Source organism: Periophthalmus magnuspinnatus, chromosome 19 (assembly GCF_009829125.3).
Source record: "Periophthalmus magnuspinnatus isolate fPerMag1 chromosome 19, fPerMag1.2.pri, whole genome shotgun sequence".
Classification (NCBI taxonomy): domain Eukaryota; kingdom Metazoa; phylum Chordata; class Actinopteri; order Gobiiformes; family Gobiidae; genus Periophthalmus; species Periophthalmus magnuspinnatus.
Genome location: NC_047144.1, coordinates 12653446 through 12670411, shown reverse-complemented (window position 1 = coordinate 12670411; position 16966 = coordinate 12653446). Strand labels below are relative to the sequence as shown.

Here is a 16966-nt window from a genome sequence, read left to right as displayed (position 1 = left end):
ATGTCATGAAGCTGTAGTGTTCATGTTAACAGCTACCTCCTACCTTTTGTTCAACAGAAATGGGCAATCCCAGGGCTGAAATCATCCAAATGATTCTAGTGAAGGTGTATGGAGTTGCAGAACAAAGTAGAGAACATGGTAGAGCATTTCCTGTATTACCACGTGACATCACAAGGTGGAACAGAGTGTTTTCAGTTTGAGAAAAGAGCTCAACCTTTATGTATGCAGGATTTGTGTGTTTGTGTGTTAAACATGTGTGAATGAAACGAGACAAATTCATTTTAACCCTGATGAATGATTGTATGTTGTATTTGCATGATTACCATAAAGATACATTTGTTGTTCTTGACATGGCCTATTCCACAGCTCTGGTTTAAATCAAGTTAAATGTTTCTGATTATGGATTTCTTTACCATCCCTTCAGTCTTTTCCTAAGAGCTCAATAGTTTTAAGCTGGCAGCTCCCATTTCCTTGGAAAGCAGCCTCTCTTTTTCCCTCTCGACAAAGGCTGCTAAGGACTTTGCTGAGCCTTTTGGTCAAAGAAAATCTTAGAGGTGCCGGGTAGTGCAGGGAGAGGGGAGGTGTCTCTGTCAACGTGAGGGTGGGCTAGTCCAGTAACAGGAGAAGGGGAGGAGGAAGAGGTGGAGGAGGAGGAGAAGGAGGGGACTTAGATTTTCATTCACACAGACTCCTATTGGCTGCGAATGCTTCTCTTTAGGAGGTTGTAGAGGTGAGATCTCAAGAGAGGCAGGCGGAAATGTAGCCAAAAACATTCAGTGAACACAGGAAGGTTGTACGATTTGGAGCTAAAACTGGACAGGAAAAGTACCAAGAGCGGATCCAGCAGAGTAGACCCGAGCCAGGGGTGCTATGAGAAAAGGTACTTGTGTTAAGGAACTTGGCTGGAAGGTAAGCAGTGAGTTTAATCTTTGGGATATAGATGCTAGGAGGATGTCTATTGCTTTTATAAAAACAAGGAGTAAAAAGTAATGGTATAAAGTAGATGTGATGGTTTATATGTGTTTTTTTATCACTGTTTGGGTCAGATCCAAGTACAAAATACTGCAGTGAAAATAGGGCAGTCCAAAACAGAGTGTGACTGAGTTTGAATGCATCAGACAAGCTTGTTTCTGTAGCTCATTGAGACATGGGCTGCTGTTGTGCGTCGGGAATCATGCCATAGGGCTTGCACTCTACCAGTATATTATGTGGCTGTAATAGTGTTGTCAAAAATATCAAAAATCTGATACTAATCGATACTCAAATTTGTATTGAAACGAAATACTCATTTGACCAGCAAGTATTGATACTACAAGTCACATTCACATGACAAAATTTTGCCTTCCCTGAATAGCTGTAGAATAATCTTGAGCTGTGTCAGAACAAATACAAGACACGTAGACTAGTATACGGCCGTGGACCACTATGGAACCTACTTGGACGACTGAGGGATTACACAGATATAAGGCCACATGGTAATATAAAAGAAAGTACTATACAATTTAATGTTGAAAATCACATTCTATTGTCTAATGAAAGAGGGTTTTTTTTGTTCATCGTGGTATCAGAATCGGTATTGAGTGTCGAGTCTATTCCTGTAAACATCTGTAAACATCAGAGGTTCAACATTGCACAAGACGCAAATGTATTGTAAAGGTAACCACAAACGTGCAATCATATGTTTTGTGAAATCTTTAGATTTTACTATCGCTGTTATGTGCGTATGTGGTATTATTCATTTTGCAATATATCTCTCCCATCTTTATCTTGTGTTTAGAAGGAGAAGGTTTGTGCCTCAGTGCTAATGCTAATTTTGAGTCTTTATTTGAATGAATTGGAATTTTGCTCGGTTGTATAAAAGTGACTGTTAGCTTTGAGACATAGTGAGCTAGCTAGCATGCTGCTGTGTACGGAGCGTGTTGATGCACACTTAGTTTGCAGACATGATCAATTGTTGAGATTTGTTTACCAATTGAGATCATTTTAGTACATTTGCCCTATTACTGTTACGTAATAGGCCAGATATATCTATTATGTTGTGTAGTTGTATTTATAATTGTAAGAGTTTAAGAAATTAAGATATTTTAAGTTAATAAACTGTTAATGCATAGTTCTTTCTATTATATTATTGGCTCTGAACGTAGTGGAATGAGATCAGATGCCTTAGCACTTGACCCGGTGACCACTGTCTGTGCGGCTTATCTAGGTGGGTTGATTACAAAAATAGCTATGTCACACTTTTGTTCATATGCTCCAGTTTTTGCCAAAGAATAAAGAGGCTTGGAGCTTTTAAACACTGTTATGAAGATATTGGTCCCGGCGCTGTCACTGCCTGTCTCATTTGTAACAACGTGTGTTTGGGTTTAATTAAGCCTGGAACAGATGTGGTGTGGATCACGCTCATTGGGGGGGCTGATTTTGGCACAACACCTGGCATATGGCTATTTTTAGACTGTTGTCCTTTCGTGGTTGTCCAATTGTCTTTTTAGGCTAATGGGCAATGAACGTCAGTGTTAAACAGGTCAATCTTTGTAATTACTATTATGTAAAGCTTCTGTATCGGTCTTTTTAAAGATAATGGGTAATCTTTTGACAGTCACTCATGAGAAATCTATTTATACCTCTTTATATGTTCTGACAGTGACAGAATTCTTACATAGGCCTATTGAAATTGGCTTCTGTCGGGTAAAGAAAGTTAAAGGTGTATTGCGTAACATTTCTGGTGGATGGTCTGTCAAGCCTGTCTTCGTAGCACATTTTAAACTGCGATATATTGCTGAAATAAATATAGACGATAAATTGTAATATTGAAACCAAACCATAAAGTAGGATTATCCCCCAAAAAGTATTCTAAATATAATATAGTCATAGTATAATAATTAACATGACAGGCTTAGTAGTCTATTGCCAGCTTGTTCCCATGGAGATGTTATTGCTTTACCTGAAAGATAGATTTAATGCTATACTGTGGAACATTCGAAAGTATCTCCATAGGGACAAGCAGGGACAGATGCCCCACCAGAAAGACTTTGTTTTTTCTCAGTTGCTGAGTTAGGGGAAGCTGTAAACTAAGTAGCAGTGGCAATAACTGGAAGCGAAGTTTGCTCATAGGCGTGTGCTGTGTGGACACTCTGTAGAGTACTCACTGGGCTTTTATTTCAAATGTATGAAAGATGCAGATATTGATGCTACTAAAGTGTAATATGAGTCTGAATGCCTAGGAGCCAAACCCTGATGTAGAGATGAAGGCAGGTCTCAGAGGAAGCCTAATGCTGACTAATGTGAAATCCCACTTTATTCACTGCATTAAAGCAACACAATGTAGCAATAAGTGCTTGTCCATGTAGTCCATGGTGTCAGCAATTTAAGAAATTGAACTTTTTAGCATATTTTCAAATCATTTTGCATACCGCGATATATGTCCCATTTATCACATCACATTTATACCATGATAAATGACAATGACAAGTTACCATGTAATTTTCTAACCAAACAGACTTAAATAAAAGCATGTTTTGATTTATTTTCATTTTGGTTGTGTTTGTTGATGTGTCATTACTGTGACTCCTCTTCATCTGCTTGTCTCCATGGAAATTTTGAGTTCTTTGGCTATAATATTCCACAGTGTGGCATAAAACATATTTGCCTCCATGGAGAATCCAGAAGCATGTAGGCGCCATGTCACCTCCAGACAGTGAAGTTGAGTTTACCATTTATATTTCAGCACTGTGTTTCAGATTGAAAATTTGCATTAACTAAACTCACATTAACTAACTGAAATACACATTAACTGAACCAAACACAATGCTTCAGTCAGGCCTGCAGTACTCATCTACATCATGGAGAGTTACAGTGAACACTGTACACTGGTCTCACTGTTGAGTCCACTGACCACTGCTGTTTCTGCCCATGTTTAGACTTTTCTGTATTTAGACACTATCCCACACATTCCTGTAGCTGGAGGGGTATCACACTGTGTGCCTGCATCCTGACTGTACTTCTCTGGGCATGATCAGTTAAAAGGGTTATTTCATTCAGAATTATTTGATGAATTATAGTTATATTCATAGACTCTTCTAAAAGCACCAATTCTCTTAAACAACGCATCCGTCAATGCCACTGGTGCAGCCCGTCAGGAACAGTGGGTGACACAGTGCTGCGCCCGGAGGCCTATTGCTAGATCTGGAGCTAGGTTTGGCTGATGAGGAAACGCACCTTGACATGGGGCACAGAAATATGCAAATGTTGCACAGATACCTGTGTCACGCCCAAAAGACGTGGGTCGTTAGTAATTGAAACGCTTTACGGCTGAAGGTGCCCTCTCCCTAACTGTTCCACGCCAAAGCGGCCCCAAGTGAACCGTGCCAGTGGAAATGAGGCTTTAGTCTGTGACCCAGAACTCGAACCCGGTACCTTCTTGCTATGAGGCGTGAGAGCTGTCCACTCAGCCATTGTGCAGCTTATGTAAAGTACAAACTGGTCTAGTCATTGTCTCATGATAGTTTCTGCAGTTAAGCCGTGTCTAAAATGATGTCATTGAAAAAGCATTTGTTTAAGTAAACAGCCTCATGACAAACATTTGTGATTAATCCTTTGGTTTTGGTACAGCTGTTGGCTACCAGTGTTTCCCAAACAGTCCATAATCCATGCAGTCAGCACATTGTTTATATTAGCCTTTTTGAATCTTTTTTCTGAAAATTATGAATAAATCTAGCTATGATTTCAAACGCATTATTACAAATTTCAGAATATTCAGAACCACATACACTCCTCACTCTCTTATTAAATAGTGTTCATCTCATTCAAATCACTGCCCTCTTGTGCCTTTGTGGAGGTTTGGCAGGTCTATAAAGGACTTGGCAGATGGGGCTCAATCATTCACAGTTTTACAACAAGTCAAACTGTCCCGACAGCAGGAAACGGTGAGAGCGCATCGTAACTGTGGCTTCAGGAGCAGTTTCATATAATAATACTTTGTCCTCTGCGTTATTGTCACCACAGGTGGATTTGCGGTTGTCTAGGATTACATTCATTACATATTTGGGATTATTTTAGTTGTTGCTCCAGCCTTGTACACACCCTCTTTCTCCCTCTCTCTGTGTTTCTCTCTTAGTTTCAGTAATGATCTTGTTTATGCCTGTGCCCCATGACCTCACCGTCACTGCTATAGAGCCATTGTTCTAGACAACAACAGAACAGTCCTCTCTCAACCACTATTGTTTTTCTTTTGCCATTACAATAAACAAATGGGTTATGACTATGTTTACAAAGTTGAGCTGTTTAGTTCTATATATCGCATCTATCTTTTGGAAATTTCTGTATATGTATAATATAAAATATATATAAAATATAATAAACTATATGTACTTGATAATGAAAAAATACAGATAAAAAATTATTAGATCAGATTTACTTTAGAATTTTTGTCAATTTCAAATAAAAAAAAGTTGTCTTCCACAAGCTGATTTCTATTGTGATTTTATTACAAGCTAAATAAAAAAAAAATACTGCAGTTACTAGTATTGATACAGTACTCGTATGAGTGCTAGTACATGATAGGAGTAGTTTTGTAGTTTTAGTCATTGTCGTAGATGTTAACAAAATAAAAAGTAATATTAATTATAAAATTCTGTTGTTCTTTTACTAGTTTAACATGGGTTTGATTAGATGGATTTAGACAGTGGGCTTTGTCTCTATCAGGGACATTCCACCATGTTTTTGCCATTTTACTTTTTAAATAGAACAAGACTCTTTTCTTTGCTCTGGGCTCCGTTTGTGCTGCTTCAATGGACCAAATGAATGGCCCTGTCCTGGTTCTCAATGTGTGGGCTGTCGCAGGTTTTGAATTATTTTTACATTCCAGACCATTGGATATCATCACTGTTTTTCTACTCTTACTTTTGATATATGGATGTTGCAGTAGTACAATCTAAGCATGGGACGATTTCTGTCTAGACTACTGGAAAAAAAAGGTCAAAAGAGGAAGGATTTTTGGCAATTGGTTGAAAAACTTTGGGGGGGAAAAAAAATTGAAAACATGTGGGGATGTCGTGATATCGAATTATATTGTTACGATTCATTTCAATACAAACAGTAAACAAGATTATTGTGAGAAAAATACATCACCATTTTTGCAGTTATTCTAAATTCATCTAAAGTTTTCATGTTTTGAGCGAAGCCGGAATGCAGTGTATAAGTACAACACCTAAAAAGTAAAGTGAATGTTGTGAATGTAGTCCTGTCATGACATTTACTATATTGACTTATTCATTCGTTCAGTATTTGGTAAAAAGAACAGTACTTTCCCAGGCTTAATAAATATTGCATGTGCCTTTACTTTGCACTTTTTTATTTTTGCTAGTATTAATTCTATTTGATAACATTTGAGCTGTGATGTATAGATACCAGTGGTAGAAGAAATACTCAGTGGTGTTGTTTAAGTAAAAGTACCACATGAAAAAATCTACTTAAGTAAAAGTATTAAAGTACCTGTTTAAAAATGTACTTAAAGAGTAAAAAGTAAAAGTACTGTCAGATACTGTGCTGGCAGATTATGAGATGTAATAAAGCTTCAAATGTGGTGTTTTTGATAAAGATTTGTGCTGAATTTTGTTCAGTAGAAACAATTAAACAAATATAAACAGCAAGAATAAAAATATAAATTGATTTGTTATATTTTTGTTTGCTCAAATTATGAACGTAAGTACAGATAAAATGTATACTTAAGTACAGTACTTTACTGCTTAACAGAACTAACTATTAAAGTGTTTAATTGTGCTATTAATTCATTGCTGAACAGATGTTATTGGTTCACTTTGAAAAGGTTTATGGGAGTGTTATGTTTTAGGGTTATTTCCTCTGTGATAAAGTAGTTTCAGTATTATTTATCGGGATTAGGGATGCACCGATCTGATACTGTATATTGTACTGATAGTGAAAAATATGATGGATCAGATATGATGATCAGATATCGGCTTCCAAATATCAGTTCAGCCGATATCCTGGTTGGATATAAATGGATATAATAAGACTATTTACTGGTCTTAGCCCAGAAAGTTTCATAATGTTTAATTTTGTATTTACACAAAGCTGTTCTGTAGTTACTTGAGGGATAAATAACAACCACATAACACATTTGGATCAGTTTTGTCTTATTTTAAAGGAAATTATGTTTTCAGCCTCTGCACTGGTATTGGTTGATATCGGATAATGGTAGATGCCTAAAGCCATAACATTGAAATTGGTATTGGAACAGAAAAAGCTGTTATTATTAAAGTGTAATTATGACAGGTCTATGTGAAAGTTGTCTGAAATTACACAGTAAAATACAACAGTTTTATCCATTCACATTTTACACCACTTATTTCAACTGATTATTTTTTTGTTGCAGATCTGGTGAGCCCTCTGAGCTGGCAGCATGGCCCTGGTTCAGGCTCTGCCCATGTCTGCTGATGCCCACACCCCCGGTCTCTCTGGAGGGGCTCGGAGAAGGCACCACTCCAACCCCTCACCCCCCACCAACCTGCCCCCCTCTGCCCTGGAGCCAATGGGGTCAGTGGGCAGCCTGGTACCCTCCCGGACCGTCCCGTACCAGGATCACCGCTCTGATTTGGGAGCGAGGGTGCGGAAAGTTACGCCGGGCAATGCTGGTTTTGGATTGGAAGCATCAATAGACGCTTTAGTGCCAAACCACACCTCCCCAATGAAGAAGCAGGGGGCAACAGGGTCCAGTAGGGGTCAGGAGGTAGAAAAAGGACACTATACTTATCTGAATGAGGAGTATGTGGATGACTGGAATGAAAATCTAGGAAACCCAATCTGTCCTGGAGGCGAAACAGATGACATAAAAGAGGGGTTCAACGGGAACATGGGTGGACCTCCTCCAAAACTTATCCCAGTGTCAGGAAAACTGGAGAAGGTAAGCACTTCAAACAACTGCAATGATCTTTTGTGGATTCTTTAGCAGTTCATAAGTCAGAATACAGTTCCATTCTGAAATGTAAAATCTGACTTTTTTCTTATTTAAACACTCAACCAGATTAATTGGAACTAATCAGTTATTGAAATAAATACTAATATTACAGTGCTGTAAAAAAAACTTTTGTATGTTTATTTGTGGGTATTCTCAATCAACATAATCTGTAAAACATGAATAAAAAATGAACTGAACAGCCCTAAACTGTTTCACTAGTTTAGGGCTGTAATCAACTAAAGACATGCCCTACTGATCTATTAAGTGACTAAAAATGGGCGTGGCAAAAGATCTCAAAATGATTACGTATCTCTATGTATCAATTCATACAAAAAAAATTAAGAAACAATGCATTTATATGTGAAAATGCAGATTAAATTTCCAAATCTCTAGTCAACTCACTCCATACTTTTCTGCTCCCTATACAAATCTTCATAATCCAAATAAAATAAATCATAAAAATGCCTCTCTTTCTTTTAGAACATGGAAAAAACTGTCCTCCGTCCAACTGCGTTCAAACCTGTCATTCCCAAAAGCCGCACCTCGATGCAGTACCTGTCACCACGCCACTGTGCCATCGCCCCCGACAACCAATCCAACCTGAACCTACTCAGCCCCACCCACCGAGAGGTCTCGCCCCCCTCCCCCGACAAACGCAGTTCCTACAGTGGGGGCCGAAATGTGGGTAGCAGCAGTCAGTCCTGCTCCCTATCCGATTCAGGGAGGAACTCTCTCTCCAGCCTGCCCCCTTACGGAGGAGTGGGGTACAGCATGGCGTCTAGTGAGGTCACTAGTGGACATTTGGAGAAGAGCGTTCAACCAGGAAGTGCACACGGACACTCAAATTCAGATAGCGGGAGATCGTCATCGAGTAAAAGTACAGGGTCGGGGTCGCTGACAGGGAGGGGGCAGCCTTTGTCAGACAGTGGGTCGAATGGGCGCTCCCCTGGTCCTGTGGAAGGGTACGAGGGAATCGTGAGAGACCTGGAGGATAAGCTCAGAGAGAGGGACATGGAGCTGCAGCTGCTAAGAGACAACCTGGATGAGAACGAAGCAGCCATTTGTCAGGTGGGTTAAAAGTGTACAGTTACTTTTGTGGTTCATTCATACATAGAAATTGCAACAAACCGCCGGTAGGAAATTATTGTATCTCACTTATTAGTTGGTGTGATCAACTAATGAAGTGTGTTCAACTAAGCAAATATAAGTATTGGAAATGGTATTTACAATGTGGTACCATTCATGCCTCCACAGCCTAAAAAACCCAAAAAAAAATAAAAGAATAAAAACTTGGGTTACAATTTTCGTGTACATTTTCGTGTGTGTTTTTGGGTAACTGTTTACTTCATAGTACTTTCTACTGCCTACTGCCTGTTTATTTGTATTGCCTAATTTGTACACAAAGTAATTCAAAGGGCTTTACAGAATTGTGGTTAAATCTGTCTGTCACTCATTCAGAGCTTGACGGTAGACCTGTCAAGATAACAAATTTTGACGCATGATATATCACACATATCGACACAGAAAAATAGCGATAAACGATAATACTGAAACTACTTGATGCCTCTGACACAATAACAGTAAAGCAGGTTAATCCAAGTAAACCATTTTTAAAATAAACCATATCATTAAAAGGCATGAGATGTAACAAATTAATGGCAAAATTAAGCCATATTTAGCCATAGAAGTTACTTACTCACTTATTCGTATCCCAACAAAAAAATAACAAATCTCAACATTATTGCAAAGAAAATGTGCACATGATAAATATTAAACTCAAAAATATGTAGTTTCAGCATTCATATATTGAAGTGATATAGTAATTATCATAACAGGCCTGACAGAGGTTGACCAATAATTAATCAGAAAAGTTGTTTTTTTTATGATACAAGTCTCTCTAAATGGGCAGATCTCATAGTTTTTTTCATATTGAAACATTGCCCACTCCTACTGAGAAGAGCTGCAAGTGTGATTGTTCAGAGATGACTTGGAACTAAGCATATTGAAATTTGGCGTCACAATTATCATGGGCAAAATAGTTGCGATTAACGATTATATCATGATAATAATTAAAGTTGCTGACAGTTTATAAATGTTTTGGATATGAGTAATTACTATTTTAATATTATGAATAAGTTCCATATTTAAACTGCTGTTATAGTATTGTACTTTGTTTTAAGTGAAAACTACAGTAATCTAGAAGAGAACAATATGGATAAGTACTGGTATCTTTTTTTCTGCACATTCTGGTGACAAAATGGCGATTATCCCATTCCTACTTGGAAGAGAGTCACATTGCATTACCACCAATAACTGACAGAACATAATGAAAAGTTTAATTACCCCAACCAGTAATATCCTCTTGTTTTCAAACTTTGATTCCTTTTACAGGTATATGAGGAGAAGCAGAAGCGTTTTGAGCTGGAGATTGAGGAGCTGAGGCAGAACTGTGCTACCAGAATGCAGACCGCCTCTCAGAAATCTCAACGCGCACAACAGGTCCTACAACTACAGGTCAGTTTACAAAAAAAACAACAATCCCATCATTTAAAGGTGCTCTACCCAATTTTTAAAAACATGAGCAGAACTGTTTGTAGTGGTCCAACATTAATCCTCACTTTCTAAACACATTCATAGTAGGATGTAGAGTATATAAGCACTTTTCACAACTTTTTTCCATCACGATAATTCTAACAACAACTAGCATGCTAACAATACACAAACCTTACTTCCCGGATTGCGATTGATAAAAATGCTTTATAATTGGATGCTGCTTTTACAATTTATCTGTACTGGGGCATAATTAATTGTTCTTTATAGTATACAGAATTAAGTATAGCCCCCTTAACCTTTTTTTTGCATTAAAACCTATTACAAGTGGTGTCTGTGTGTGTGTGTGTGTCCGTGTGCGTGTGTGTGTGGGGGTGTGTGTGCGTGTGTGTGCCCGCCTATGTGTGTGCCTGCGTGCGTGTGCGTGTGTGTGTGTGTGTGTGTGTGTGCGTGCAGGTGTATCAGCTGCAGCAGGAGAAGAGGAAGCTTCAGGAGGACTTTGGTCAGCTCCTTAAAGAGCGTGAGCAGCTGGAGGAGAGGTGCACTTCATATGAACATGAGAAGATACAACTGGGACCACGACTGGAGGAGACCAAGTGGGAGGTGAGATCAGTGTATTTTAGATATTTATGGTATGTTCCTTTGTCCCAAATTGACAATATTATGTGAACAGGTGGGACATAATCAAGTACAGTATAAACTATAAAAATTAACTAGTTGTTTTAGGGGCAAAATTATAGACCGTATATATAAATGGACAGAGCTAACCTGCTCGCCACTGGGTTCCAATAGGAAGTGAGCATGGGTGTGATTCGGCTCCACTGACTCCAATTCACTGTCCCACTCTCTGCAACGGCTGCAATGAGCCTCAACATTTTGGTCTTAAAAGGTTTGCATTAACCCACTCTGCATGATCAGGATATGAGCATTAATAACAGATAAATCAGGTGCCTTCTTTCCCCGAGGTAATTCCCGCTTGCCTTAGCAACATGTTTTATGGACAGCGTTGCTAAGTGTCCACTCTGCTAAAACAGCAGTGCAGGCAACAGCCTTGCTCCGGATTGGCTCTTTGGTTCCTTTGATACTCGCGGTCGGAATTCCAAATATGGAATTCTGCTCCAAATTCACCTCTATAACTGCAAGCCCTGACAAGCTTTATTTGATTGTCGGCGAATGCTATGGGTGACATCACACTCACTTAGACCACTTTTTTTTAATACATTATCTCCTTTTCCCATGGGAGTTATGGGATCTACGATTACAGGAGGTTGCATAATCTGCACACCTGACTTAATATCTGTTAAATCCTGCCCCGAATATCAGTGCACACTTAAGGGACTAGTGGTTTGCTGTACTGACAATAGAAAAGAAAGTAGAATATGCCTGTCTATATAAGCAATTAAATAAACAATCTTGTGTTTTTCCAGGTGTGCCAGAAGTCGGGGGAGATCTCTTTACTGAAGCAGCAGTTGAAGGAGGTGCAGGGGGAGCTAGCACAGCGCGTGGGAGAGATCGTTTCATTAAGAGGCCAACTCCGAGACACCCGCGGGGAGCTGACTAACGCACAAGTCCTGCTACAAGAGGCCCACGGCATAAACCGAACCAGGACTTTAGAGCTGGAAGTGTGCGAAAACGAACTACAGCGACGCAAAAGTGAAGCGGAATTATTAAGAGAGAAAGTGGGACGACTCGAGGGTGAGATAGTGCAACTTAGAGGCGCGTTAGCCAGTCAGGGACCAGGAAATCGGCAGTGTCAAGTTTTCCAGGAAGCAGAGGAACATCTATTGGCTTTTGAAAGTGATGAAGCGAAAGCACAGAGACAGAGCCATACAGACGCAATGCAGAATATAAAACTGCAAATGGACAGGATGAAGAGTGAACTAACTTTTGAACGTCAGCGAGCGGAGGAGCAGTTGGTAAATTTTGAAGAGGAGCGCAAAGTGTGGCAAGAAGAAAAGGACAAAGTTATTCGCTACCAAAAGCAACTGCAGCAGAATTATGTTCAGATGTATCGCAGGAACAGAGAGCTAGAGCAGCATCTACAAGAGCTGAGCCAGGAACTGGAGAGCAGGGACGACGATGATGGGAGCGGGAATGAGATAAACTTTGATGAAATTGCGGCAACAGAAATATGAAAATATGACCCAACCATGTCATTTGCACTAGTTTCATTGGTTTCTGCTCCTCCCATATGACATAAAATAGATATTACACACTGATGAGGTATGTCATTGTGACCTGGTATCACTGCACCTATGCGGATAGATAGGATTTATTAGACTAACATTAAAGCTGTATTGTGTAACTTTTCTGGTGGAGTGTCAGTGTCTGGTACCACCTTGTGATACTGACAATCTGGTCTGGAATGTTATTGTTTTTGCATTTATTTCATTATGGGTAATCAAAAGTACCTTGAAAAACATGCATTCTTATGAGTGGGCTTGCCTATCCATAGATCTGACCAGGCCTATTTAACTTGGCCTTGTGCCGTCACCTGCTTGTCTAATGTTATACAGCAGAACATTTCAGACAAAATGACTTCACCACGGACACTAGCAGGAAAAGTTACATAGTGCACCTTTTCTTGAACAATATGTCCTCGTCGCTCTTGTTTTAGAAATGTATTAATTTACATTTTAAGTTTAAAACATTTAATTTCAACAGTCTTATTTGCGATGGCTACACAGCTGGGTTTGGGTTGTCCGAAATTGTCAAAACTGGTCCATTGAGGTGACATCAGGAGGAGCAGTGTGGTTTTCGTCCTGGTCGTGGAACACTGGACCAGCTCTATACTCTCCATCGGGTCCTCGAGGGCTCATGGGAGTTTGCCCAACCAGTCCACATGTGTTTTGAGGATCTGGAGAAGGCATTCGACCGTGTCCCTCGTGGTGTCCTTTGGGGGGGTTCTCTGGGAGTATGGGGTCCGGGGCTCTTTGCTAAGGGCTGTCCGGTCACCATATGACCGGAGCAGGAGCTGTGTTCGCATTGCCGGCAGTAAGTCAGACCTGTTCCCGGTGCATGTTGGACTCCGCCAGGGCTGCCCTTTGTCACCGGTTCTGTTCATTATATTCAGGAACAGAATTTCTAGGCGCAGCCAGGGGCCGGAGGGGGTCTGGTTTGGGAACCACAGGATTTCATCTCTGCTGTTTGCAGATGATGTTGTCCTGATGGCTTCTTTGAGCCAGGACCTGCAACAGGCACTGGGGCGGTTTGTAGCCGAGTGTGAAGCGGCTGGGATGAGAATCAGCTCCTCCAAATCCGAGGCCATGGTTCTCGACCGGAAAAAGGTGGTTTGCTCTCTCCGGGTGGGTGGAGAGTCTCTGCCCCAAGTGGAGGAGTTCAAGTATCTCGGGGTCTTGTTCACGAGTGAGGGAAGGATGGAGCGTGATATTGACAGGCGGATCGGTGCAGCCTCTGCAGTGATGTGGTCGCTGTATTGGTCCGTTGTGGTAAAGAAGGAGCTGAGCCGGAAGGCGAAGCTCTCGATTTACCGGTCAATCTACGTTCCTACCCTCACCTATGGTCATGAGCTCTGGGTAATGACCGAAAGGACAAGATCGCGGATACAAGCGGCTGAAATGGGTTTCCTCCGCAGAGTGGCCGGGCGCACCCTTAGGGATAGGGTGAGGAGCTCGGTCACACGGGAGGAGCTCGGAGTAGAGCCGCTGCTCCTACACGTTGAGAGGAACCAGCTGAGGTGGCTCAGGCATCTGCTCAGGAAGCCTCCTGGACGCCTCCCTAGGGAGGTGTTCTGCGCATGTCCCACCGGGAGGAGGCCCCGGGGAAGACCCAGGACACGCTGGAGGGACTATGTCTCTCGGCTGGCCTGGGAACGCCTTGGGGTTCCACAGGAGGAGCTGGAGGACGTGTCCGGGGTGAGGGAAGTCTGGGAGTCCCTGCTTAGACTGCTGCCCCCGCGACCCGGCCCCGGATAAGCGGAAGAAAATGGATGGATGGATGGTCCATTGAGTTAATAGGTGCATAGCTTAGCGCAATAGTTCCCATTAAAAGCTACTAATCTCAATCTGTTACCATTTTAGTGTCATAAATACACAGAAAGTTGCAGTTTTCCCAAATGGGACCTGCCTCTCGGGTCTCTCCTCTTCAGTAGATCATGACCTCTATTAGCCGTTAGTAGGTCAGGCCAGGCCTCCCATTACTGACTTTTCTTTGTACCAATTTCTCCTCATCTTTGGAACAAAAATCACATCATATTTTTTGCAATTTTCCATACGCAATGTGCTAAACCTGTACTTGTCTTTATTAAAGGTTAGGGTGGCCACCACAGTATAGAATTAAACTGATCTCCCTGGAGACTGGCAGGTGACGCTACCAAGCAAGATTATTTTTCCAATAACACCTGTAATTTAACACATATGAGATAATGCATACTGACGGACATTCCAGGCAACGCAATAACTACTACTACACTACTATGGTGACAAGCATGTGGCAAGTTGGACTCCCTACCCCCCTAATTGACCTTTTTTGCAGCTTTTTGACATTTTCCTTATTATAAAAGATATACCTGATATTAGAGATCAACTCATATGGGTTTTTCATGGCTTGATGCTGATGCCAATGGTTTATAATCCAGAGAAACCGTTGGCCGATAAGATCTGCCGATATTTTTGGGCCGATATGTAGGGCTAATTTTGGTTATTTTCCTCCAATTTCGTCATTTAAATTGACTATAAACTCCCCCTAAGCCTTTTTTTTTAACCACAAACCTATAAGAGAGCTGTGTAATCATGCTATGTTCAGCGATCTCTTCATATTAAAGTGTTAATATAAAGCTTTGTGTGTATATCATAGGTAGCAGATTGATCAATACAAAATATCAGCCTATGCTGGAGCTTTAAGGCCGATAGCCAATACGTTAAAAAGTCCAAATATCGGTCTATCTCTACTTGATGTCCAAACTTTGGCATACCTTTTAGATGAATTATGTGTCGCCTACCTCTGTGCGTTTGTGACGGTTTAATGACTAACGTTCAACCTTTCACTCTCCTCCCACTGTTGTGTTTGTGTGACTGGTCTGCCCGCTGGCTTTAGCACTCTCCACTCCTTCTAAATGTGTTAGGAGTAAGTTTCATTTAATTCACATAAAGCCAATATTTAACAAGCAGGAGGTTAGTACGAGGAGTAGGAGTCTCCGCGTCTTGTGCTCTGTGGTGAGTCACGCAGACCTGTAGGTGGCGCCAGTAGCAATATTTGTGACTAAAGCAGTATTTTCATCAAGTGTTCAAAGTTATTTAAACATAGGAATTTCTAAACGTTACACTTGCGTTACCATCAAATTGTTCCCTTGTTTTAGAGGATCTGATGATGCATCACTGGACAGGGTCGAGATCAAAGCAACCAAACTCTTACAGTGGCTGCAGTTACAATTGGAGCCCCTTCCTATGAATTTATATTAGAGGGAGGACCATGTTAGGTTTCTTGCCCAAAACCTCCAAATTTTCTGTCAATGAGCCTGCTCAGTGTACTAGTCACTTTTGAACACAATTTTAAAAGCATTTTAGATCATGCTTTTATAGAAAACTTTATCAATCAAAGTGTCGGAACCAAAGCAATTAAACTAATAGAGTAGCCAAGTGCTCATTTAAACCACAAAACTATGATCATGACCCACATTAATAATATTGACGACAATCTTGGTTAAGTTAATTATTACCCAACATTATCACATTTTATCTTAAATAGCTTTCAAACAAGAGTATAAGCAAAATGGATGAAGTAGCAATGACTATAATCAGATCAGATCCTGTTATGATTTGACAAATTTTATTGGAGCGCTAGTAACTCTTACTGGGTATTATGTTGTTTTAACTGTTACTATTTGATTGTAAAGTATAATTGGTATTATTCAAATTAAGATATTGTATATTATTGGTTGCTGTTTTGACTCAAAGCATCAGAATAATCCTTGTTCAGTTTGACTGTATATGGTTACTATAGGAAATATTAACTCAGTGTTATTTAAACCTTAAAACATTAATCTTAACCGTTGTATTTTAGTTCCTACCCGGTGTACATTGACTTCCCTGTTTGGAGCAGGACACACCCAAAACCAACAGAAGGCTCTTGTTGCTGCTGACTGAATGTAACTTTGTGTAAATATTTTCCACAATTGAACAGAAATTGGTTATAAATGAAGTTTGTCAGAGATGAGATGAAACATAGCCACTGTGAATGACCAAAGCAATGTCCCGTGTATTTTGCTCATCCACAATAATGCGTGTACATTATAGGATCTATGTGGACGTTTGTTTTCAGCGTAATTTTATAATTTACAATATTTGTATGAGGACATTAAATGTATATTTTCATGCTGTACAGTCTTGAACAAATCTATGTTTTATTAAAAATATCTGAAGTAGTAGCTCTGGTTGATTCCTTTTTCAACTTCCTATTTGTAGGTGACATTTGAGCAGTTTTCAC

At 40.2% G+C, this 16966-nt stretch overlaps 1 protein-coding gene across 2 annotated transcripts in view; it reads left to right on the top strand.

Annotated features, from left to right (window-relative positions):
* LOC117387520 (leucine zipper putative tumor suppressor 2 homolog) overlaps positions 1-16905 on the top strand; it is a 40456-nt gene extending 23551 nt beyond the window's left edge. Inside the window, exons 1-6 of one of the 2 annotated variants that reach the window (XM_055229427.1) lie at positions 762-909; positions 7391-7918; positions 8453-9040; positions 10364-10486; positions 10979-11125; positions 11950-12769. In XM_055229427.1, coding sequence (XP_055085402.1) covers positions 7418-7918; positions 8453-9040; positions 10364-10486; positions 10979-11125; positions 11950-12657 — 2067 coding nt within the window. In that variant the 5' untranslated portion in view covers positions 762-909; positions 7391-7417 and the 3' untranslated portion in view covers positions 12658-12769. Of the gene's footprint in view, positions 1-761; positions 910-7390; positions 7919-8452; positions 9041-10363; positions 10487-10978; positions 11126-11949 lie in introns of those variants that run through there. The other variant, XM_033985037.2, reaches the window with a different exon arrangement.
* The last annotated feature ends 61 nt before the right edge of the window (positions 16906-16966 follow it).